Source organism: Phocoena phocoena, chromosome 5, assembly GCF_963924675.1.
Source record: "Phocoena phocoena chromosome 5, mPhoPho1.1, whole genome shotgun sequence".
In the NCBI taxonomy this organism is placed as follows: domain Eukaryota; kingdom Metazoa; phylum Chordata; class Mammalia; order Artiodactyla; family Phocoenidae; genus Phocoena; species Phocoena phocoena.
The window spans coordinates 13270499-13297037 of record NC_089223.1 but is presented as its reverse complement, the minus strand read 5'-3'; the positions used below and the strand labels follow the sequence as shown (position 1 = coordinate 13297037).

The window sequence follows — 26539 nt, the reverse complement described above, 5'->3', positions numbered from 1 at the left end:
AGCTAAATATTGTACTATAGAAAATAGAAACTGAGAAAATAGTGAGCTCAAGAAAATCACACTTTAACTTAAAATAAATTGTATGGTGCTTGGCACAATGATATATTTTAGGTATATATGCTTTTAAAAGACTTATTTTTAAATGAAATTTTCTATGGCATCCCATAATTCTCTATACTGGTAGGCCACATATCACTATTAGCTTTCAGTATTAATATCTAACTAATAATATGGCAGCTGTTTCTTTTTTATTTCTTAAGATTTTTAGAAATTTCGTGTAATATCTGAAACATTTATATTAACATATTTCCATATAAATAACCCAAAGAAAGTTTAGTATTAGTTGTTTTGCTTGTTTGTTTGTTTTTCTATACTGCAGGTTCTTATTAGTCGTCAGGTTTTGTTTTGTTTTGTTTTGTTTTTTTGTGGTACGCAGGCCTCTCACTGTTGTGGCCTCTCCCATTGAGGAGCATAGGCTCCAGACGCGCAGGCTCAGCCACCATGGCTCACGGGCCCAGCCGCTCCACCAGCATGTGGGATCTCCCCGGAACGGGACATGAACCCGTATTCCCTGCAGCGGCAGGCGGACTCTCAACCACTGCGCCACCAGGGAAGCCCTAGTCATCAGTTTTATACACATCAGTGAATACATGTCAATCCCAATCACCCAATACAGCACACCACCATCCCCACCCCACTGCAGTTTTCCCCCCTTGGTGTCCATACGTTTGTTCTCTACATCTGTGTCTCAACTTCTGCCCTGCAAACCAGTTCATCTGCACCATTTTTCTAGGTTCCACACACATGCGTTAATATATGATATTTGTTTTTCTCTTTCTGACTTACTTCACTCTGTATGACAGTCTCTAGATCCATCCACATCTCAACAAATGATTCGATTTTGTTCCTTTTTATGGCTGAGTAATATTCCATTGCATATATGTACCACACCTTCTTTATCCACTCACCTGGCAATGGGCATTTAGCTTGCTTCCATGACCTGACTATTATAAATAGTGCTGCAATGAACACTGGGGTGCATGTGTCTTTTTGAATTATGGTTTTCTCTGGGTATATGCCCCGTAGTGGGATTGCTGGATCATATGGTAATTCTATTTTTAGTTTTTTAAGGAACATCCATACTGTTCTCCATAGTGGCTGTATCAATTTACATTCCCACCAACAGTGCAAGAGGGTGCCCTTTTCTCCACACCCTCTCCAGCATTTGTTGTTTGTAGATTTTCTGATGATGCCCATTCTAACTGGTGTGAGGTGATACCTCATTGTAGTTTTGATTTGCATTTCTCTAAGAATTAGTGATGTTGAACACTTTTCATGTACTTCTTGGCCATCTGTATGTCTTCTTTGGAGAAATATCTATTTAGGTCTTCTGCCCATTTTGCATTGGGTTGTTTGTTTTTTTAATATTGAGCTGCATGAGCTGTTTATATATTTTGGAGATTAATCCTCTGTCCAATGATTCATTTGCAAATATTTTCTCCCATTCTGAGGGCTGTCTTTTTGTCTTGCTTATAGTTTCCTTTGCTGTGCAAAAGCTTTTAAGTTTCGTTAGGTCCCATTTGTTTATTTTTGGTTTTATCTCCATTACGCTAGGAGGTGGATCAAAAAAGATCTTGCTGTGATTTATGTCAAAGAGTGTTCTTCCTATGTTCTCCTTGAAGAGTTTTATAGTGTCCGGTCTTACATTTAGGTCTTGAATCCATTTTGAGTTTACTTTTGTGTATGGTGTTAGGGAGTGTTCTAATTTCATTCTTTTACATGTAGCTGTCCAGTTTTCCCAGCACCACTTATTGAAGACACTTGTCTTTCCTCCATTGTATATCCCTGCCTCCTTTGTCATAGATTAGTTGACCATAGGTGAATGGGATTATCTCTGGGCTTTCTATCTTGTTCCATTGATCTGTGTTTCTGTTTTTGTGACAGTACCATATTGTCTTGATTACTAGAGCTTTGTAGTATAGTCTGAAGTCAGGGAGTCTGATTCCTCCAGCTCCGTTTTTTTCCCTCAAGACTGCTTTGGGTATTCAGGGTCTTTTGTGTCTCCATACAAGTTTTAAGATGATTTGTTCTAAAATGTAAAAAATGCCATTGGTAATTTCATAGGGATTGCACTGAATCTGTAGATTGCTTTGGATAGTAGAGTCATTTTCACAGTATTGATTATTCCAATCCAAGAACATGGTATATCTCTCCACCTGTTTGTATCATCTTTAATTTCTTTCATCAGTGTCTTATAGTTTTCTGCATACAGGTCTTTTGTCTCCCTCGGTAGGTTTATTCCTAGATATTTTATTCTTTTTGTTGCAATAGTAAATGGGAGTGTTTCCATAATTTCTCTTTCAGACTTTTCATCATTAGTGTATAGGAATGAAAGAGATTACTGTGCATTAATTTTGTATCCTGTAACTTTACCAAATTCATTGATTAGCTCTAGTAGTTTACTGGTGGCATTTTTAGGATTCTCTATGTATAGTATCATGTCATCGTCAAACTGACAGTTTTACTTCTTCTTTTCCAATCTGTATTCCTTTTATTTCTTTTACTTCTCTGATTGCTGTGGCTAGGACTTCCAAAACTATGTTGAATAATAGTGGTGAGAGTGGACATCCTAGTCTCATTCTTGATCTTAGAGGAAATGCTTTCAGTTTTTCCCCATTGAGAATGATGTTTGCTGTGGGTTTGTCATATATGGCCTTTATTATGTTGAGGTAGGTTCCCTCTATGCCCACTTTCTGGAGAGTTTTTATCATAAATGGGTGTTGAATTTTGTGAAAATCTTGTTCTGCATCTGTTGAGATGATCATATGGTTTTCATTCTTCAATTTGTTAATATGGTGTATCACATTGAACGATTTGCATATATTGAAGAATCCTTGCATCCCTGGGATAAATCCCACTGGATCATGGTGTATGATCCTATTATTGTGTTGTTGGATTCTGTTTGCTAGTATTTTGTTGAGGATTTTTACATCTATGTTCATCAGTGATATTGGTCTGTAATTTTCTTTTTTTGTAGTATCTTTGTCTGGTTTTGGTATCAGGGTGTTGGTGGCCTCATAAAATGAGTTTGGGAGTGTTCCTTTCTCTGCAATTTCCTGGAAGAGTTTTTTTTTTTGGCGGTACACAGGCCTCTCACTGTTGTGGCCTCTCCCGTTGCGGAGCACAAGCTCTGGAAGCACAGGCTCAGCGGCCATGGCTCATGGGCCCAGCTGCTCTGCAGCATGTGGGATCTTCCCAGACCGGGGCACAAACCCGTGTCCCCTACGTCGGCAGGCAGACTCCCAACCACTGCGCCACCAGGGAAGCCCTGGAAGAGTTTGAGAAGGATGGGTGTTAGCTCTTCTCTAAATATTTGATAGAATTCACTTGTGAAGCCATCTGGTCCTGGACTTTTGTTTGTTGGAAGATGTTTAATCACAGTTTCAATTTCATTACTTGTGATTGGTCTGTTCATATTTTCTGTTTCTTCCTGATTCAGTCTTGGAAGCTTATACCTTTCTAAGAATTTGTCCATTTCTTCCAGGTTGTCCATTTTATTAGCATAGAGTTGCTTGTAGTAGTCTCTTAGGGTGCTTTGTATTTCTGAGGTGTCTGTTCTAATTTCTCCTTTTTCATTTCTAATTTTATTGATTTGAGTCCTCTCCTTCTTTTTCTTGAGGAGTCTGGCTAAAGGTTTATCAATTCTGTTTATCTTCTCAAAGAACCAGCTTTTAGTTTTATTGATCTTTGCTACTGTTTTCTTTGTTTCTATTTCATTTATTTCTGCTCTGATCTTTATGATTTCTTTCCTTCTGCTAACTTTGGGTTTTGTTTGTTCTTCTTTCTCTAGTTCCTTTAGGTGTAAGGTTAGATTGTTTGAGATTTCTCTTGTTTATTGAGGTAGGCTTGTATAGCAAAAAATTTCTCTCCTAGAACTGCTTTTGCTGCATCCCACAGGTTTTGGATTGTCGTGTTTTCATTGTCATTTGTCTCTAGGTATTTTTTGACTTCCTCTTTGATTTCTTCAGTGATCTCTTGGTTATTTAGGAACGTATTGTTTAGCCTCCATGTGTTTGTGTTTTTTACGCTTTTTTCCCTGTAATTCATTTCTAATCTCATAGCGTTGTGGTCAGAAAAGATGCTTGATATGATTTCAATTTTCCTAAATTTACTGAGGCTTGATTTGTGACCCAAGATGTGATCTATCCTGGAGAATGTTCTGTGCGCACTTGAGAAGAAAGTGTAATCTGCTGTTCTTGGATGGAATGTCCTATAAATATCAATTAAATCTATCTGGTCTATTGTGTCATTTAAAGTTTCTATTTCCTTATTTATTTTCATTTTGGATGATCTGTCCATTGTTGTAAGTGAGGTGTTAAAGTCCCCCACTATTACTGTGTTACTGTCGATTTCCTCTTTTATAGCTGTTAGCAGTTATCTTAGGTATTGAGGTGCTCCTATGTTGGGTGCATATATATTTATAATTGTTATATCTTCTTCGATTGATCTCTTGATCATTATGTAGTGTCCTTCCTTGTGTCTTGTAACATTCTTTATTTTAATGTCTATTTTATCTGATATGAGTATATCTGCTCCAGCTTTCTTTTGATTTCCATTTGCATGGAATATCCTTTTCCATCCCCTCACTTTCAGTCTGTATGTGTCCCTAGGTCTGAAGTCGGTCTCTTGTAGACAGCATATATATGGATCTTGTTTTTGTATCCATTCAGCAAGCCTGTGTCTTTTGGTTGGAGCATTTAATCCATTCACGTTTAAGCTAATTATCGATATGTATGTTCCTATGACCATTTTCTTAATTCTTTTGGGTTTGTTTTTGTAGGTCCTTTTCTTCTCTTGTGTTTCCCACTTAGAGAAGTTCCTTTAGCATTTGTTGTACAGCTGGTTTGGTGGTGCTGAATTCTCTTAGCTTTTGTTTGTCTGTAAAGCTTTTGATTTCTCCATCGAATCTGAATGAGATCCTTGCCGGGTAGAGTAATCTTGGTTGTAGGTTCTTCCCTTTCATCGCTTTAAGTATATCATGCCATTCCCTTCTGGCTTGTAGAGTTTCTGCTGAGAAATCAGCGGTTAACCTTATGGGAGTTCCCTTGTACGTTATTTTTCGGTTTTCCCTTCCTGCTTTCAGTAATTTGTCTTTAATTTTTGCCAATTTGATTGCTATGTGTCTTGCCGTGTTTCTCCTTGGGTTTATCCTGTATGGGACTTGCTGCGCTTCCTGGACTTGGGTGGCTATTTCCTTTCCCATGTTAGGGAAGTTTTCAACTCTCATCTCTTCAAATATTTTCTCTGGTCCTTTCTCTCTCTCTTCTCCTTCTGGGACCCCTATAATGCGAATGTTGTTGCGTTTAATGTTGTCCCAGAGGTGTCTTAGGCTGTCTTCAATTCTTTTCTTTTTTTTTTTTTTTATTCTGTTTCGCAGTAGTGAATTTCACCATTCTGTCTTCCAGGTCACTTATCCATTCTTCTGCCTCAGTTATTCTGCTATGGATTCCTTCTAGTGTAGTTTTCATTTCAGTTGTTGTGTTGTTCATCTCTGTTTGTTTGTTCTTTAATTCTTCTAGGTGTTTGTTAAACATTTCTTGCATCTTCTCGATCTTTGCCTCCATTCTTTTTCCGAGGTCCTGGATCATCTTCACTCTCATTATTCTGAATTCTTTTTCTGGAAGGTTGCCTATCTCCACGTCATTTAGTTGTTTTTCTGGGGTTTTATCCTGTTCCTTCATCTGGTACATAGCCCTCTGCCTTTTCATCTTGTCTATCTTTCTGTGAATGTGGTTTTTGTTCCACAGGCTGCAGGATTGTAGTTCTTCTTGCTTCTGCTCTCTGCCCTCTGGTGGATGACTCACCAGTTAAGAAGATTGCAGAATGGGTCTCATCAATGCTGGTAGGAAAATCCATCCAGTCAGGTCAGGGGTTCTATGTTCTCTTGGATGGGTCAGCAGCTGTAACTTTCAGAGTTTTCCATAGTCCAGCCAACTCCAAATGACTCTAAGCCTGAGGGTCTACAAGCTGCAGGAACAGCTGTTTCTTTTTAATCAATGTTTTATATTAGACTCTTAACTTTAAATGTTTCCTTAGTAATGATAAAAATTTCTGTTGGTTGTTCCAATCACAGCACTAAGCATTTCATTTGCCTGTTTCTAAAATTAGTCAGGTATTGTCACCTCACAGGAGTCACTGAGCTATTCATGTCAAAACAGACCAAAAACACAAAGGAAGATGAATTAAGGAACAAATGGCAAACGGTCATTTAATTAAAAAAAAATATATCTTGCACGACTACTCAACAGATAATACCAAGGGAAAAGCATCAACTTTTGTCAGTTAGATTGTCCAGAGCACAGTTCTCCTTTCAAGTAGCTTAGGTATGATTCCACTTTACCTTCAGTATAGATATTAATACCTTGATATTTTTATGAAATTTTGACCTTATGTTGAATTTTTATTAGATTAAAAGTTACATAGGCCATATTGTAAACAATCTCCCTAAAATTTAACAATTAGGGAATTGGAGAAATATGCAATTATATACAGTTGGTACCATTAGTAAGTGCTAATTAGAACCAAATATGGGGGTGGGGGGTGGTGAAGACTACAACAACTTGTGTTAAAAGAGCTTATACTCTAGTTAAGTATACAGGACATAGAGACAAATACCTGTCACCAAATTAGAAAAGGACACACCACAACAGAGGTAACAATGCTACTTTCAACTGGGTCTAAGTCAGTGACTCTATTGCAGAATAACTTTTTCTTAAATGCTCATCTGCCAAAATGAATATTAATACAGAAAGGTAGCTGGTGTGTATTGTGGACTGAATTGTGTCCCTCCCCCATATGCATGTTGAAGCCCTAACCCTTAATGCAATAGTATTTTTGAGACAGGGCTTATAAAGAGGTAATTAAGGTTAAAAGAGGTCATAACGGTTGAGGCCCTAATCCAAAATGACTGGTGTCCTTGAAGGAGGGGAACAGACAGACACCAGAGCTCTTGGAGGAAAGGCCATGTGAGGACACAGCAAGAATGTGGCCATCTGCAAGCTAGACAGGCCTCACCAGAAACCTACCCCTGCGAGCACCTCAGTCTTAGACGTCTAGCTTCTAGGGCTGGGAGAAAATAAATTTCTGTTGTTTAAGCCATCAAGTTTGGGTATCTTGTTACGGCAGCCTCAGCTGACTAATATAGAATATTTGTAATTTAAGAAGCAGTTCACTAGACATGAAGCTTACACTCCTAACACCCACCTTCAAACTGATTTTGTATATTTATATACAGCTGACCCTTGAAGAACACGGGTTTGAACTGCACTGGTCCACTTACACGTGGATTTTTTTCACTAAATGCGTACTATAGTATTACACGACCCATGCTTGGTTGAATCCACGCGTGTGGAACCACAGAGAGGGAGGGCCGACTATAAAGTTACATGTGGATTTTTGACTGTACGGGGGTTGGTGCCCCTAACCCCCACTGTGTTCAGGGGGCAACTGTATTTACATACATAAATATTTATATTTTTATGGTATATTTACATATCTCTGTGTATAAACGTCTAGAAAGAAGTAGCATGCCTGTTAGAATGCCTTTTCCTCCCAATTTATATTACACGGAGACTCTGGTATTCAAGGAGCTCGTACTCCAGTTGGGAGATTTAGGACATGCAGACAAGTATCCACAGTACAAATTAGAAACGGAGGTGCCAGGCAGTGGTAAAAATGGCACAACTGCTACTTCAGAAGTGAGGCTCTTTCCGCCGTGGGGCTGGGGCTGGGGCTGGGGGCGGGGTTGGGGTAGGTGTTGGGGTGGGGCTGGGGGTGGGGTGGGGTTGGGGCTGGGGAGGGGGTGGGGGGTGGGGCTGGGGTAGGTGTTGGGGTGGGGTTGGAGGTGGAGTGCTGCGGGAAAGGATGTGCAGGCGACGGGCTCAGGAGACAGCAGAGGAGCTGGGATGAGGGAGCATCTGTGCTCGGCCCGCATTCTCTGGGGCCCAGCACTGGCCGTTCAGGCAGATGACGCTCGATCCCATGGGATTACTCAGAGCGCTGCAAGACGGCTGGTCCCCCTGGTCCCCCAGTAGCGCCCTCCTGACCCTGTAAGATCTGTAATATCCCCTTACACATTTCCAAAGGCCACTCAGCAGCAGCGTCTCCCGCAGGAGAGAAGAACTAGAGGTAAACTTTTAAAGACGTGAAGGAAATGGCAGAGGTGCTCAAATAAAACGTATTACATGACCCATTAAATGACTAACACATGTGATTCTAAAAATGGCATATGGAAAATTACTGCTACAGAACTTATCCTGCCACTCACCAGTTACAAGATCTTATCACATTTGTTCAGAGTTAATCTTAATTTTCTGTCTTGAAGCTTCTTCTTTCATTCATTCATTCATTCATAGAGCCCTGATTATATTTGATTTCTTTCTTTTTTCTTTCTTTTTTTTTGCCAGTACACTTGCTTTATTGCAAGGATAAAGAACAAAACCCTACAAACACCAAGGTAGGAAACAAAAGTTATTTATAATAGAAATACCTTTACCTACTCATTACTCCCAGGGTGCTTCTGATGGAATCGACAAACATCCTTTACTCGAGGGAAAGAAAAGTGTCTTTCTTTTGACTTCCATACACGTTTCAGGCTACCCTAAACTGATCTTTCACTTTAATGATCTCCCTAAATGGTGTCTGTGATCTGGTTTCAAAATGTAGAAGGGATGAGAAGTGTCCCAGACAGAGAGAATGATGAGAAGGTGAAGACAAGGCCCACGCTGAAGAGAATGGATACAACTGAGGTCCAAACCAGGACCTAACTGAGCCAGCAAGGTCCTCCCCAGTCAGCCGGCCTGACAGCGACCAGGCTTCCTCTCCACCCTCCCCCCGACCCTCAGTTCACTGCATGTGGGCAGCTACTCACGGAGACTGCGGCCTTGGAGGAGGGGGTGGGTGGCTGGAGCTGTGGTGACATGTGAAAACCAAGACAGGTTTTTATAGAGAAGACTAAATTGTCAAATTCATCACTAAATTATGAAGAGAGCATTGTATGTTACATTTCTACACGTGAAAGTTTTGTTTTTGAGTGACTTCATGTGTGTTTAAGGGGCATTCTGTTCCCTACAAATATGTTACCAACATCTACTACATTTCTAGGACTTCAGTGGGTCTCAATGGGAAAAGCATTAAGTTGATCATTATGCCCAGGGCTGGCACTAACTAGGTGGGTATACTTTATTTAGCAAGTTGATAACCTCCCCGATTCTTCATTTTCTAATTTTACTTGAAGGTGGTTAGATATGATAACTAGACAACTTCCCATTTAAAATGCTGCGGACAGTACTGGGAACGTGTATTATTTGCCTCTACGCATTAAGCGTTGTGTTTTTGGATCATGCTTCCCTTCACATGCCACATTTGGGCCACGCTGTCCTTTTGGTTCTGTGAACCCGCCATGCTCCTTTCCACTTCGGGATTCCCACATTTGTTTCCTCTGCCTTGAGCACTCACCCCAAGCCATCACACGGTTGACCCCTTTTCCTCCCTCAGGTGATGGCATAAAGGTCATCTCCTCAGAAATCCATACAATCTAAGTAATCCCACCCTACCTAAGCCAAACTTCCTCTATATTAACTTATTTTATTATCTTGATAACACAATTATCTTAGATTATCTTGTTTATATATTGATATGCTATTCTTCTGAATTCCTAGCACACATCAGTCCCTGGAATTTAAGCATTCAGTAATTATTCATGTGAAAGAATGAATGCAGGCAACAAATGAATATTTATAAGATTTTAAATACACGTCAGCAACACAACTACTGCAAAATTATTCGTCTTGGGAAATCGACTCATCCTATATTTCAGAAAAAAAAAATGAATAAAAGAAGGGACTGCTACTCTCTTTCTTAACACCACAGTTTTTATTAAACAAGCTCTCTAGGACGTTTTTTACCTGAGTCTTCCTAAAGGGCATAATGATGTATAAAAGGAGTAGGTTTCTGTTTCCACAGATAATTGTTTTTCAAGTAGCAAAAAGACTGACTGTGTGGGAGACATTCTATCTTCTGGCTGGTAAAATATTATACGAAAAAAACTGTTGAAAATTCTGAAGAGTAACTTTCTAATTTTACATGAAAAACAAGCCTGTGATAAAGAAAGTCTGTATAAGAGAGACAAACAAAAACAAGCTATAAATTAGGTCACTAGACTTACAACAATATTTTTGCAAGAAGTTTTTATCATTTTTGGCTAGCTTTTAAGCTTGGACTATAAGATGTCCCAGGAGGCGAAATGAGCACAGGAATTTATCCTCTGACAGGGTCAAATGGAATGTCCTTTGCGATCCTGGCTGAACATTTACCCTCATGTTCAAATGTGGACCATTCCATTTATTTAAATCTATGCTTTCAGTAAGACATCAAGTATTTTATCTTTAATTAGGCAAGGCATTAAACTCCTATTTTCAACTGCACCTATTTCAAGTTATAAAGCTCTACATACATGCATACATACATTCTCTTGTCTTTATTAAGGAAAAATTCTTTTATTTACCTAAAACGCTCTTTCTTTCTCTCAACTCTGAAGTTATTCTAGAAATTTGGTTCTTGGTGTAAAATACCATGTTTACTCTACCCAGACCATTTATTTTCATGAGAATTTGATTCTTCTTTCAAGCATCATCTTTTGAGATCAATGAAGAATTAAAGGGTATAGGAAAAGCTGGTGTAAGTAAATAGATTTTCTCACAGAGGCCAGAGACACAGTGGTAACTGGGATTGATAACAGAAACATAAAATCATAAGGAGCATCTGAAAAAGTACTGATAAAATTAAAAGAAAGACATCGTAATATATTATATAGTAAAAATGAACATAGATAAATCCTAGAATTATTTTAAAAAATATATTTGGCATGCCAAATTTTAAATAGTAATCACTAACTGAAATTAATGTTAGTTTCTCAAAATTATCAGGCAGTTTTCCTACTCTACAGTGACATTAAAATCAAGAAAACCTGGAAAAATAAAAACGGAACCTTGAATGCAAGCAAAGATGCTTCAGTAATAATTTTCACACAAAGCCTCATTCTATGTTGTGCGCCAGTCTAACTGATCTTACTTGTTACTCATATAAGACATTATGTAAAATAATGAAACAATGCAGGAAAAAAAATATGGATCTTTGTCATATTCCACACTCACATTTTAGCAACCTCACAAAATTAAAAACGTTGTCCAAATTAAATGTCAGAAGAATTATTTATTTTACCAAAGTGATAATGTACGTCTTGAAAGGCTTGTTACTAGCTTCAAGGAAACAGAAAACAACTACAAAGCTAAGTTAAAGGCAACTTTATTACAATACTTTTCCAAACTTCAAAATGCATTTATTATTGAATTTAATCTAATATATAATACATTATATTACAAGACAGAAAGCATTTCTGGTCAGATATTTAGCTTGCATGTAAAGCCCAAAACAGAGCTTCCTTGGAACAGCAATAATGCATAATAGTTTATATCACTAAGTAAAATATTTCTCTGATGTTGCATAAAGAATCATTCATATTGCAATTTATTTTATGTTCATTTCCCCTGATTTAGAAATAAAGCAAAGCTATCTTTTCTTCAACTTACTAGCTTATACCTAGAAGTTGTCTATATCCTAAACACATCCACCAGCTTAGAAATAATTGCTTTGGTAGAAAACAGGATTTTTAAAACTAACGAAACCAAACGAACACTATTATTTCCCCATTGCAAACAGGGGCAGAATTCTCTTCTTTCCTTTTTTGGGAGCCAAATCTGGGCCCTCCTGCTCTTCAGACAGTCATCCTCAATAGTTTCTGCTTTACAAAAATACCCAAATCTGTAATGAACTCTATTCTAACAAAGTCATCTCTTTTATCTTGCCTCCTCATATTTGCTTACTTAGAAGCGTTTACAGCCCACTTTGAACATTACGTAATAATGAACTTTACAATAAAGTAACCTTGGGAAATGCAGTAACATAAAGGAAGTATTTTCCAAATTAGACAAGGACATTATTTGCTCATCCACCTCTACTTCAACCAACCAACCAGATTCCACTTACGAAAAGAATTCCTTTTCCAAGGTTACTCCTATAATAACAATAAAAACAGATGTTAATCCACTGAATCAATCTGGCTCCTTACTTCACTCTCTCGGTTTAACATTTGTGAGCTACCAACTAGCACAAAACGTGTTCATCCTGCTTGTTTTCACAATGGCAGGAAGTGGTTAGAGAAGTATAGAAAAGATTCTATTTTGTCTTTCATAAGGCAAATTTAAAACGGATTTTGCTATGAAGTTGGAGGAAAAGAAAAAGGGAACGAAAAGGCATGTGCTGGCTGCTCTTGGGGCAAGGTTCATAAATCACTGTACGTTAAGAGCGCGTGCTGAAACTTCATGGTGCCAGTCACGTAATTTTGTGTATTTGGGACTAAAGACGTGAAGGGGTGTCTTTTCCCTGCGGAAATAAAAAGAAAAGAAAGAAGAAAAGAGAGTGATAGAAGAGTCACAAGAAAGAGAAAGAAAAGGTTTCTACACTTAGATCACCATGCAGAAAACGTGCCTTCCAAAAGCTTAATTTCACAGAGCTGTTTTGTTTAACAGCGAAGATTTCAAGGGTAGAGCATGTTTAGAAGTACAGAAATTAATCTCTAGAGCCCTCTTGGAAACGTCCATTTTTTTTCCCCAAACAAAGCGACTGCAAGACAACACATGAACTCATTCACAAACATCTGTAGTGTTAGCAAAGCACCCCCAGATATACCCTTCTGCCCACTCACTTCAATATTGAAGAAAACAAGGCGCAGACAAAAAATCCAGACAGCATCAACTAATTTAAAAATCTGTAAGTTGTACATTTCAGTCCCACAAAAGGCACCAAAGTTAAGCTTAGCTCCTAGGTGCAAAGACAAAATGCCATACCACTCACTTGAAAAGGTGAAAAAACACAAATTGAGACCATTCATAAAAGGAAAGCATTCAATTTACCAAAAGAAAGGACAACTTACTTTGCCTTCTTTGTATTATCAGTTTCAGATTCTTTCACTGAAATAAAATAAGCAATATCCAATGTCAGTTTGCTTTTTTTTTAACTTTAAAATCACTTAAGCAATTACCTGTATCGATTAGTACCAAATGGTCAAGTTACACAGAGCCGCTAAAAAAGTTCCTTATCACGTTGGCATTGGCTATACGCTATAGTCAGTACTATGACTACTACTACTGCTACACTTTTCAATAACTCTCCTGGGCTGGCTGCTTATTTACAGTACCACTATGCATGGCATAATGTAAAAGAAAACTGTCTCAGGAAAATTACTATTTTCCAATAACTGTCCATCAGTCTAAATGCCACTCTCTGTGGCAGAGAAATAGTCATCCATTAGAACCCCTAGGTATTCACTTACTACGTTCAGTCCCAGTGATCTGGGCTAGGATTCGGAAAGAGCGAGACTGAGTCGTTCCAGTCCTTGGACGCCAGTCTTCAGTATCTTCAATCAGTCTCTTCTTACTGGCATCACTGTGAGTAGGTATGTGATAAAACTCTGTATAACGATCCATAATGTGTTTTCTTGGTGGGCTAGGGTTCAAAAGGGAAAAAAAAGGATTAAAATATTTATAATTATGTTAAGGATAAAATAACTTCTCCCATATTATTTATAACTTATACATTTAATCCTCAATGTTCCTTTTGTGTATTTTGCTTTTTCAAGTATACTCAGTAACAATTTTTCTTAAAAAAAGAGAGTAGACTAGGTTATTTTTTTAAATTAGTTTAAAAAAAGGTACTTATATGCTAATATAAAATAATAGTATAGATGGCTATTCAACAGAAAGGTTACCGTTTGGGTAGGATTTTCCTTTTAATTGACAGAAGAAGGCAGCAGAAGAGAGATTTCAACATGAAGAAAAGGAAAAGAAAAGAATAAGAAAAGAAGGAAAATAACAAGAAATTGCAAAGTCCACAGTAATTAAAATCAAACAATTCAAAATTACTGGTATAGTTCATCTTATGGCTAACGAAGCAGATATGGACTACATCCACAACCACTGTTAAATACCCGTATGCTGCTAAAATATGCTGGCTTTCACAAAATTAAATGATCATTTCTTCACCGGGCCCAGGAGCCATGAATGGTTTAGTACAGGCTAAACCAACAATTCCAAACACAATTTTGAAAAGGGTCAGAACTTATTTTCTACAGTGTTCTCATTTATGTGTACAGATAACCCTAACCCTAAATAAAGCTGGGTGCAGGATCACTGCTGCAAAGAGCTGTGGTCTATCAGAAACCAACAAAATATTTATCAAAAGACCAAGATATGAATTGTGGCTCTATGACTTTTGACTAGTCAATCTCACTGAGCCTCAGTTTTTTCATTTATAAGAATATCACATATAAAGTAGCACTGTTCTCAGGATTAAATGAAATAATATATGTGAAAGGGATGTGTAAATTACGGAGTTCAAGAACTTTGAGTTTGCTACGACTATTCATTTTTCTATTAAGAAAGCATAAATACCAATGTTACGGAATTTACAATGTACATTATTTAAACACTTTAACCTAAGATCTAGGTAACTTTATAAATACTCCTCCCTTCTCAATCCCGCCCCCCAAATAGGATAAATGCAAACTAAATTATGAGTTTCGTTTCAGAAGAGAAGAAGGACTAGCAGACAAGTGGCACAAGATCCAAGCAGAGAAAGTACCCTAAGAGTGCCAGATGTGTGTGGCAACACCTGCTAGGTTAACTTACTGCTAAAAAATCACATTGCTATCAGAATGCCACGTGACTGCTGTCATTGTAATAGGGATACCATCAAAAACTGTCTCAGTACACTAGAACAGTTTGTGCCCAGTGACATGGTAGAATTAACGTTAACACTAGCTTTGCAGTCAGACAGGTAGTAGTTCTAAGCATACATCCTCCATTCAGTGTGTATTTTATGCAAGTCATTTAACTTCTCCAAGTCTCGATTTTTACCACCTGAGAAATGGGGATTGCATCTACTTTAAAGGGTTGTTTTGAGGAATAAATAAGGTAGGTAAAGTATGTAAAAGTGCTTTCCACACTAACACAAAGTAACATAATGTGTTCTTTTATGATTATTAGAAAAACTATTTGCAATGCATGTTCTAAGACTACAAGTCATCATATATGTAAAGAACAGAATCAATAGTATTTACACATAATACTAATAATAGTATTTTAATACTATTTAATGGTATATTTAGTAGCATATTTTAATAGTAATTCAAATTATTATTTATGATAAAATTTTAATATTCCAGGAGTGAAATACCTAAAATAGCTTTTACTGATATTGAACAAAACCTCCTAACCCTTTTTAAAATAGACATAATTTTCTTTAATTACAAAATAATAGACATACGCTATTTCATAAATACACTGTCTCTGGCAGATTCCCAAACAGACAACACTTTATCTTATGCAATTACTTGAAAAACTTTATATTTAAGCTACTAAACTTATAGTTTTAAATTTCTCTATAGTCAGTAAGTGTTTACTCTTAAATGGTGCCAATTTCAGCTATAAGACTATTTTATCCTCTATAAAAGGTTTGGACTATAAAAATACAAAAAAATAGTGTTAAGCTAAGACACCAAGATTAATAAAATGTCACCACTTAAGAATATTTTTTAGCCACAACACACTTGTGAAAAGTACAGTGCGTCTTAGACTCTTTTGTGACATTCACCACAGCTTAAGGTCTGTGTCAAGTGATAGAAAGTTTCTAAACGTTTACTGCCTTTGAAACTCTCATGACTACGATTAAAGAAGGGAATAATCTCAATAATTTGATTTTTTGAAATGTATTTGGGATAGAATATAAATTCAACTATCAAGAGCAAACAATTTATTTCAAAATACAGACATTCAAAATTAGCAAATTTATTCAAAATTTTAAAAAATATTAAACACGGGAGGCCCCAACCATATCTCTAACTCCAGTATATACTGTCTATAATAATAATCTATCTTTCTGAAGGTTTAGCTTTCTAGCATGGAAAACAAGTTTCCTAGGCTCCTAATATATTTGAAAATTCTAAGCAATGAGAAGAGACTAACAAAATTTGGTGATGGTGTTAAGTTGAAAGCCAGATGAAAAGTTGCAGAGAGACAATGATAAAAATTAGAAAAGAAACCACTGATGAGGTACTTACACAGTGCCAGGGTTACTGAAGGAGGAATAACACACACACAGAAAGATGTGATAGAGTAGAGAAGACAGTGATGTTCCCAGGATGATGGGCAACAAAGATGAGGCCAAAAAAAAAAAGGAAGAAGAAAAAATGAAATAACAAAATTCAAAAAAATGAAGACATTACACCAAACATCATGCTTCAAAATAATCATGTAAATGCAGACAAACAAAAATGAACAAGTGTTAGTCAAAATTCTGTTACACTGTTATTATTTGGAGAACAGTTTTATCTGTATTTGTTTGTTTCCAAAAAACACTGAAAAATATTTTATATATTAATGCTAGTTGAAGTCTCAAGTTACTAATACCAAGAAAGATTCACTATTTAAAATTTTTTTCTAGGTTTTTATAAAATTTATTTTAGAGTGAATCCAAATTCCTACCATGGTTCCTAATAAAAGGCAGAGATTAAAATATAAATAAGATGTAAGATATAGAAACAGATCATTTTAGAATCACTTTTAAAATCAGAGCAGACGAAGAGAAAATCTTTCAGTCTCACATAAGATAAGAAGTATACATTACTAATAGCAAGTGTAATCTCACATAAATTATCCTGAGCCATACACTATAAAGGAATAATATGCTATATGAAAATTTTCTCTTATTTTTTAAAATGAAGTGATTATGATGAAAAATATATGAAGCAGTGGGTCATAAATAATAGTCTATTACTCAATTTTCATACTCTCCCCTGTCCATCATTACCACCGCCCTTATTCAGAAGCAAATTCCAGGAAGTTTAGAGCTCACTTGTAGGAACTCCAGAGTTCTGTGTTATCAGCAACCTAATTATTGCCCAGAAAGGCATGTTTGATATGATAAAAGAACTAGGTTAATAACACCTAAAGAGGAAAGACATAATTCATTCATATAGCCTATTAAGCATAAAATCATTAAAAACAAATATATTCACATTCTATTATGTATAGAGACGATGAAAGTATAAAATGCTATACAGCTTCTCTATGCGTTGCTGAATCAATCCTACCACAATGATGTTTAGTCAGAGTAACTAATTACTCATTATAAACGCAGTGAGAAAAGCTGCCTACCAGTTTGAATACTAAGACTGTGCATTGTAGCTAAGCGGTATTTCCACACATCAAAGTCAGTTTCATTAACTCAATAAAGGGCTGAGTTTTGCTGAGTGGGGGTGAGATGCAGGATTAAGTTAATCTCAGTAATTTATGGGCATTTAGTCTTCTCTAAACCATAATGCAAAGCATTCTCTCCTCTGCCTTGCTATTTTAAATAGTAGGGAAACAGTTTTTCAAAATAACCTCCTCTGAATAACCTCAGAATAAAATCTTAGATATATATTTAAACATTTTAAAATTTAGGGAAGAAGTTTTATGTCAAAATGAAGTTGGGGGGAAATATTCTATGATGTGGTAAGGGGTAGCCAGCAGAGGGTTGATTAGTTAAAACCTAAAGATGCCAATTTTAATACTTTGAACAGATATTTTCATGAATTTTAGAAAATGTGCCCAAGTGGAATAGCCCAACATACACCACAGTGGCATTTGTGCCAACGTGACAAGTCAGATGACGTGGCTTTTCACCCTAGCTACGCCACCCACTTCCTCTGTGCCTGGACAAGCTGCAATCCCCAAGAAGCCTCCTTTTCCTCAATGGTGAAATGGATTACAATTTCTTCATCTTTCAGAATTCTTGTAAGGGTGTATGTTTTTGTATTTGAAAGCACTCTGAAAACTATACAAATACAGATTTGTTGTTAGAATAGATCCTCCAGCGACTCAACATAGAAAAAGTATTATCAAACCCAACTGTAGTTTATGCACATTATTCACTCATGTAGCCTCAATTCACTCAACTTATCCTCAAGTCTATAACCATGAAAAACAAATACTAATTCAAAGTAACAGAAATAAGCCCAGGGCACAAACAGGTGACAGAACCAAATATTTGGCAAGACACACCAAAATTTGGCTTCAAAAAACCCTAGGCTTGAATCTTAGCTCTATCACTTGAGAATTCAATCACATACTGCGTTTCAAAACATCTAGCACAATGCTTAGTAATAATGAAAAAATTAATGAATCTTAATCTGCATTTTAAAAAATGTATATTTAACCTAAATGCTTACATTTATTTTTCCAAGTCCCATTTTTTTCCCCTTTATAAGTCAAATTGTTACACTGGAATCTAGTAACTAGTGGAAATCTTTGTGTACAGAATTTAACTTTAAATAGACCAACAATAAATCAGGGCTTGGGGGTGTTTCTCTAGTGCATTGTGCAATATTCTTATGTGTCTATAACATGAAACTCTTCAATTAGTGAGATCGTAGCCACACTGGAATAAAGTTGCTCTAATAATTCAATAGTTAATCCCTCCAGTGTGTCTAAGATAGATATTCCATATTTCCAATTCTACTCTAGAGTATGATGATAAGGAAATTTCAGCACATGCTCAGAATAATCATAACATAAAATTAATTTAAGTTCTTACCTAATGTGATTTTTATCTATTTTTAAAGCTAGTAATCACCAGGTTTATCATCAATACCAACAGACACAAAAGCAAGGTTTTGAAGTTATACCACAGTAATTTTCAATGCCTATGCCAACTACCTGTGACACTTAACAAGCTGGTACTTAACTCTCTTAACAAATTCCAAGGTGCACAGAATTTTTATCATCCAGTGACACACAACTGCATATATAGAGTTCTCAAACTTTTAGTAACACTGGCTGAAAAATCGAAATGGTTCTTAAAGATTTTACCTGGGAAATATTGGGTTTTGATATGAATTTGGAAAACAACTCAGTTTTATATGTACTATTCACTAGTGGTACATATGTTTATGCTTTACATTCTATCTTTATCTTTGTATTCTGATAGTCTTGACTGATACAAATTACCCCGAACATTACCTCTTTTAAACCATTACACAGCAAACCCCACATATATTTTCTGATAAAAGTTAAACACTACTATTTACTACCATAAAGGAATTCACCACAACACAGCAATGCAAAACCAAACTTATTGAAAAGGCTAAATGTGGTTATTCTAAATTACAGCTATTTTGCAAAATTTAGCCTAATTTTGCAAAAATCGGGCATTCATGCTGTTTACTCATATATAAGTCACCATATTTTCTCTCCAGTAATGTGGATACTAACTCTGTCACTTTTGTTTTCTGTAAAGAGAAAAGCATTTAAAAAGATTACTATCATATCATGTTTTGTATCTTCCAAGGCCAGGTTCTTCAAAATCCCACATAAGAACTGTTAGAAGAAACTGCAGTCCAATGAAATTAAAATTAATTAAGGATGCATGAGAGACTTACCTCTTGAAAGCAGTGGCACATTATAATGCAAGGGCATATGGAAAGGGAAAAGGTAAATCAGTTAAACTACTTGATGTAAAATAGACTCCTTTCCAGTTTGGAATATAAAGTTCCATTTTGCTCTAAGTAGAGTAAGGAGAGTAATTAAGAAGACAGTAAGCCAAAACTAAAAATTCATATATGTACAAGATGGACTAAAAATTTCTTAGAAGTACCTTGTTCATTATTATTTATAAGAAGGAATAGGAATGTTAACGTAGTATTATTAAGAAATATTATAAAGATAGCAACACAATCGTTAGATTTCATACCATTAGGATGAATAACTATTTCTCAGTAATGATGCATAATTCATAAGCACTTATTTGTGTCTTACGTTTATTAATCCTAGATAAATTTGGGTGGGTTGCCTATAAATCACTTAAAAACTAATAGTCCTCCTGCTTTGAAGAAAAAGATAACTTATGCATTTAACTTCACATCCTCCTAAACTCCTAAATTTTTGGTTACTGGCATGTATTAGTTTTAAAATAAAAAGTAATTCATAAAAAGTAACAACTCTCTCTTAAAAAAAAAGGAACAACCCTCAACTGTGAAAGAGTTTTGCTTAAGATCTTTTGTCACACTATAAAAATGTGGAAAATTCAATAATCACATAATTAGTAAAAACGCTGACAGTGATTTCAGGAAAATAGTTTGACACCGGATGCAGGAAATTCATCAATATCACAAAACACCTGCTCTTCAAAATGACACATCACCGACTAGTAAATAGTAAAATGTGTGATTTATTTTCGATTTTTCTGCTCTAAATGTAGTAAGAGAAAGAGCACTGCAAATATGTCTCAGAACTTCATAGATACTTTGTTTTCAAGTTTTCATCGTGCTAACGTATCTGGACAACATCTGAAATTAAGCTATTTTTAAATGCAATCAATTTACGAATGCAAAGCAGTAATCTGCTTGTTAATGATGCAAAATATGTAATAATCCCTTCTGTCCTGAACCTTGTGCAGCGCTGAACGCCAGGCATGTGCTCGATAACCACATGTCAACTGATTAAGAAGCCACTGTAGAGACCCTGTAACCATACCTCTGCCTACAGCTTCAGTTGGAAAATAATAAGTTTTAAATCATTTCAAGTTTGATCACCAAAGCTGTACTCATAAAACACAATTTCAGCTTGGTATTTTCACATGTTTTCAATGTAGTACCTTTCCGTAACCTCAATTTGCTTTTATCTCTACAAGTTTCCATTAAGAAGGCTTTCTTATAAAATTTCAAGAAATGTTACCAAGGAGAAAAGATTTTAACTCAAATACTTCCTTCAAAGGACTTTTTTCTACTGAGCCTGGAATTTAACAAACACAATAAACTTCTGCTTTTAGTTTTCTGTGGGGCTAGCATTTGACAGGCAGCATCTGTTTTTTCAAGGTACTATTTTGATTACTCTAAAATCTATTGTCTTAAAAAAGACATACCAAAAAATATATAACCAAACGCATCTCAACACTACATACTACTTCTCTTCCTCACATGAAAGAAGAGATAACTTAGGACACTAGTTTTTCTCAATTTATACATCGAAACTTTCAAAAGCCATCCACCACCACAAAACCGCATGTAGGGCCCAGTAGCTGTCCTTCCAGACCTGCCCCTTCCTCTCAGCAACAGCCTGGAACCCTGCCACCTTCTTTTTCAAAGCCCCCAAGTTGCCATGGCAGCAGTGCTATGAAAGCACAGCCCCTTCATTACATGAATTAACATTCAGAAGGGATTATCTCAGAAAGGACCTATCTACACAATTATTTTAATTATATTTTCCTGGGAACCGGCATTGGTAAAAACAATCACGCATGCAAATTATTTCCTTTTGTTTTCCTTTTAAAAGACACTTTTGTCACAATAAATCTGATCAAAATGATTTTACAAAAATGACTTTGGCTTAAAGTACGGTCACTGGATTCCAAAAAGAATAAAATAACCGTCTATAAATGGAGGCTGTTGAGAACAGACTTCAACCAGTTTTTTAAAAATCTGTACCATAAAGGGGGGAAAATTATTATAAGGAATGGATTTTCAAAAAATTCTGCTAACATTATATATTTAGTGTCCACTGCTTTAAATTTTAGAAATATTTTTACAGTGAAATATCCTCTAATTTGCTTCTGATATTTTTTAAGCATCCTTTAATGTTACTGTCCTCTCATTACTGTTTGATTTTAAAGACTAAATTCCAGCATAAGTTTATCTGAAAAGAATGTTGCTTAGCTAGCTGACCTAAGCTAATGCATCATACATAGACATGAGTCAAAACTAAATTTGTTTTCTGTCTTAAAACTACTTCCTAGAAAAAAAGCTTCTTACAGACTTCTCATTTCCTCTCTTTAGCATGAGATACATAAGCTGACACAACTGCAACCACTCTGTTTCAACTTTTGGTGGCTCATAAAAGGATGGAAAAATTGAGGAAGAAAGATTCAAGGTTTGCCTTGCATTATAAGGGCCAGCTGCTCCACGTTGTGCCAGGACTTGGAGAAAAAGAGTTACAGAGTCTGTTACATGGTTCATAACAGGTCAAAATGCATAATTAGGTCTGGATTAACCTATGATCGCCTTGCAGAAAGTGTTGTATTGTATGTAACATAACGCTACATGTTAATGAAGCAAATGAAACTTCATCTCCCTCCCTTCAAAGAACAGCTGATTTTGGGGGGGATGGAAATTAAGTTTTGCTTGGAAATTGCCTGAAAGAAGAGTTTTGATAAGAGCAGAAAGCACCCTTGGCCACCTACCCATTTTGCTGTTTACTGTCACCCTGGGATCCTCTTCTCTGTCCCTCCGCTAGCTCCTGGGCAGTCTCGGCACACACGCTGGTGACTGTGGGCTGCCGTGGGACATTAACTGCAGGTTTACCAGCGCTCAGTGCAGATGACCGCTGGTCAGCACTAACACTGGCATTAGCATGCGGTCCAGATGCAGCGAATGGGGGAGGAGTGACAGCGGCCCCGGGTGCAGGGGAAGCATGTGATGAAGTGGTCGCATGGGCTGGGGTGAAGGCGGACGATGGTGATGGGATGGATGTGACTTTTGGTGAAGACACAGAACCAAAGGGTCGTGGTGCCTTATTGTAGGCCATGTTGGTTGTGGAAGTGGCTTTGGACACAGCAGGAGATGGAATGGGCACAGGTTTAACTACTTCTTTAGGTTCTCCCTATGTAAAATAAAAATAAACATACACAAAAACAGGCCAAAGACATGCAAAATAGATCCACTGAAAAGAACACACAGCTAGTTTGTAAAAAGACAAACACAATCATGTTAGCAGGCCAAACTTCACACGTTTTCAGATAAAAACAATGAGTTGATATAACACAGTATGCATGCCAACTGGTCCCAGCATGCATAACGCGGACGCACATACTGAGTAGATTTTTTTTTTTAATAAAAATGAAAGGAGTTCAAAATATTTAGGAAATAGATTAGAAAAGTTATCAAAAAGCCTAAAGGCCAAAATAAGTACCAATTCAGACATATTCCAAAGGAAAATTTTCTAAATACCCCACAATAAATAAAACATCTCTAACCAAAATATTTATTTTAAAATATCCAGTCTCAATTATAATTCCATCTTTCAAACCTGTTTAATTACTCTCCAGAGTACAATTATTTGATTCATGCAGAAGCAGCAGCACATTTCTAACTCAATTAAAAACAAAACAAAACAAAACAACTGAAGGAATGTTCATTTTCATCTGACTCAGAAATGTGCACATTCTAATTATTTTGAATCAAGAAATCACTCCTTAAAAAAAAACTCAACAAAAAAAGCAAACAAAACAAAATCAATCCTTTCCCTTTCCTGTAATCCACCTGTTGTTTCTCTCTCTGGAATGTTGTGAGATATCACTAAAGATGGAATAAATTTCTTCCCTTTTCTAAAATAAATATTTAATATTTAGTAGTTACATGAGGGGAAAAAAAAGATCTTAGATGTTTCTTCACTGCCATCAGTCAAAGAAAAAAAACAACAACTAAGAAAGCTCAATTCCTCCTAAAATTAACAGAATTTGTGTTTACAAACCCCTATCCCAGAGTAAGTATGAAGTTAAAAACAAAAAACAAAAAACAACAGCTTAAGCTTCTATGACATTCAAGAATAAGTCCCTACCATCCCCAAAGAAAAACAATCAAAATTCCTTAAAAAGCATACAATGGTGGCTCTATTATGTTTAATTTGAAGGAAAAAAAAGTAATCTAAATTAATGTTACAGAAATAATAAAGCTAACTGCGGGGCATAAAGTACCTTCATGCCTCTGGGAATCAATATAAACAAATTCAATGGAAAGGCACAAGTAAAATTAAGGAGGAAACCCCTAAAAGCGCAAAACCAGATTACATGAATAATGGCTTGGGACAATTTCAGGATATATATGAGAAAAAAAGGGCACTTGCCAATAACCTAATCCAAGAATACTCTGAAAATGTAATTTAAAAACTCATTAATATTACTAATAAAATGTTATTAAAGACTTACTGTGATATTCATCTTTTTAGATTATGTGAATAGAGATAGGCAAATTAAAAGTGAAGGCAAGAAATCTGGATATGAGTTATTGATAACATACGACATTGGAAATAATGTTTAAATGATGAGGAATAATTTCAGATGATAATTCTGTATGTGTTGATTTCCACTTTCCCTCATCATCTTTAAAGAAGAACTGTGCGGAGAACTGCATCGAAACTATAAATTGTCAGTATGACTGGAGACAGGAACGCAAGTTACAGTGGTTCAAGAGGGACAGTCAAATAATATCCTAGTGATGCTAGATTAGAAACACACCTTTTGAACAGGAACCGGCTCAGGCTTGGGTGTAGCAGATGCTCTGAGGAAAAAAAAGAAAAAGGAAAAAAACATGAATTTGTGCAAACTTCTTACTAATGGAATTTTTATTATTATATACCTCAATATAGTAAATCATCAGAATTTACAGTTTCATAATTCATGGTTTTACTATTCACAATCTAATTAGTTCATGCAGCTCAAATGCTGTAAGATCCAATACCTCATATACTAGGTATTCATTAGTGTATGAATACCCACTCTACCCACTCAAATGAGGAAAGACAAACACCGGTCCTGTTTGCTAACGCATCCATGTTTAACCTTTAAATTAAGGCTATTCCCTACCAAAAAGGGTAAGGTAAAATAAACATGACTTTCTGATCCCTGCATGGCTCCTGAAACAAATAATCTGCATCTCTATCTCCAATAGTATCTGCCTTTTCTCCTATCATCCATGAATATGCCCAGAGGACATTGGATGTTTTTGTGAAGATACTGAATAAATTCTGGTTGAACTGGGTCACTGAAGGCATATTAATTTTGTATTTATATTCTTCAGTGCACGTTACTGTATCTGTTCTACTAAAACCAAACTAAGTTCTTCCACTAGGCTATAATTTCAGTGAATGCAATGACCACGCCCCGCTTGTGTCTATATCAGCACTGCACCTGGCATGTAATAGGTCATCAGTAATGAGTGTAGAAAGGAGAGAACAGGGAAGAAGGACAAAAATCCATGCACAGAACTATTCTCATATTCAAATATATTATTCTTAATCTATGCTTTTTTGCATTATTACTGTCCCTTTGGTTATCATGGACTAATAATAACGATAATTGATTTGGAGTGAGTATGTCATATAATCATGACAAATAACCAAAGTAGCAACTATCATTATCCCCATTCTTCACATGAGAAACTCCAAAATTAAAGTAAATTACTTCTAGGATGGCACTAAGGCCAACGGTCCTTATATATTACAATACACTAGCTGTAGTCAAGGACAGTAACTAAATGATTGGAGAGCTTCTAATGATTTAAAGGCTATTTTCCCAGAATTAAGGTACATGTTATGTTTAGTAATGTCAGAAGCAGTATGACTCCTCTTACAACACATAAGCCTGAGGATAAGACAGCAAGTGTAGAATTCAAGAAATGTAACCATAGTAGGTAAATAATAAGTGATAATTTTAAGATGCAAACCATGAGATCATTTTACTTACAGAGAAGCTAACACAGGATATTTGGTCTCCATGATCATAACCTAGTAATGAACTCTGATCAACATTTTTAGCAGCAACTGAATTTCCCAATAACAACTAATTTGGTTAGCCAGGGCAGGCACAGACTGAATAATTGGCTAACCTAATGAGAGACCACAATGGATGCTAACATTTGGTTAGTGCCATGTAGAATTACCCTCTGCAGTTGTACAACTTTCCACGTGTGGTCTCAATCAGACAATTTCTCTTTTAGCTTATAGGGTTATTATGACAAGCAAAGGAAACAGGTTCAAATACAGAACAGTGGAATCTTCCTTTCATTGAAATTTCACAGTAAGATGTAATCACAAAGGATCTACTCATTAAAACTACCCAAGACATGATTGAAAGTTTGCCATGGGACTTCCCTGGTGGCACAGTAGTTAAGAATCTGCCTGCCAATGCAGGGGACACGGGTTCGAGCCCTGGTCTGGGAAGATCCCACATGCTGCAGAGCAGCTAAGCCTGTGCACCACAACTACTGAGCCTGTGCTCTAGAGCCTGGGAGCCACAACTACGGAGCCCACGTGCCACAACAACTGAAGCACGTGCGCCTAGAGCCCGTGCTCCACAACAAGAGAAGCCACCGCAATGAGAAGCCTGCGCACCGCAACAAAGAGTAGCCCCTGCTCGCCACAACTAAAGAAAAGCCCGCACGGCAACAAAGACCCAACGCAGCCAAAAAAAAAAGAAAGCTTGCCATAATAGAGAAGACAATATTCTTTTTCCATCTGGACACTTAAAGGTACATGGAGCTCTTCTAGCAACACAAAAACAAGTTATACAAAAGACGGATGTTTAACAGTCACTAGGTTTCCAAACAGAAGAAAAC

The 26539-nt window shown here is 36.4% G+C and overlaps 1 protein-coding gene across 10 annotated transcripts in view; it reads right to left on the bottom strand.

Annotated features, from left to right (window-relative positions):
• PDLIM5 (PDZ and LIM domain 5) overlaps positions 1 to 26539 on the bottom strand; it is a 214358-nt gene that overhangs the window by 69985 nt on the left and 117834 nt on the right. For 4 of the 10 annotated variants that reach the window (XM_065878296.1, XM_065878298.1, XM_065878299.1 and 1 more), the window contains exons 3-6: positions 24442 to 24484; positions 22390 to 22481; positions 13451 to 13623; positions 13052 to 13088 (exon numbers count right to left, since the gene is read on the bottom strand). In XM_065878296.1, the coding sequence (XP_065734368.1) occupies positions 13052 to 13088; positions 13451 to 13623; positions 22390 to 22481; positions 24442 to 24484 (345 nt within the window). Of the gene's footprint in view, positions 1 to 11348; positions 12502 to 13051; positions 13089 to 13450; positions 13624 to 13885; positions 13904 to 16234; positions 16250 to 19427; positions 19445 to 22389; positions 22809 to 24441; positions 24485 to 26539 lie in introns of those variants that run through there. The other 6 variants (XM_065878295.1, XM_065878300.1, XM_065878302.1 and 3 more) reach the window with 4 other exon arrangements.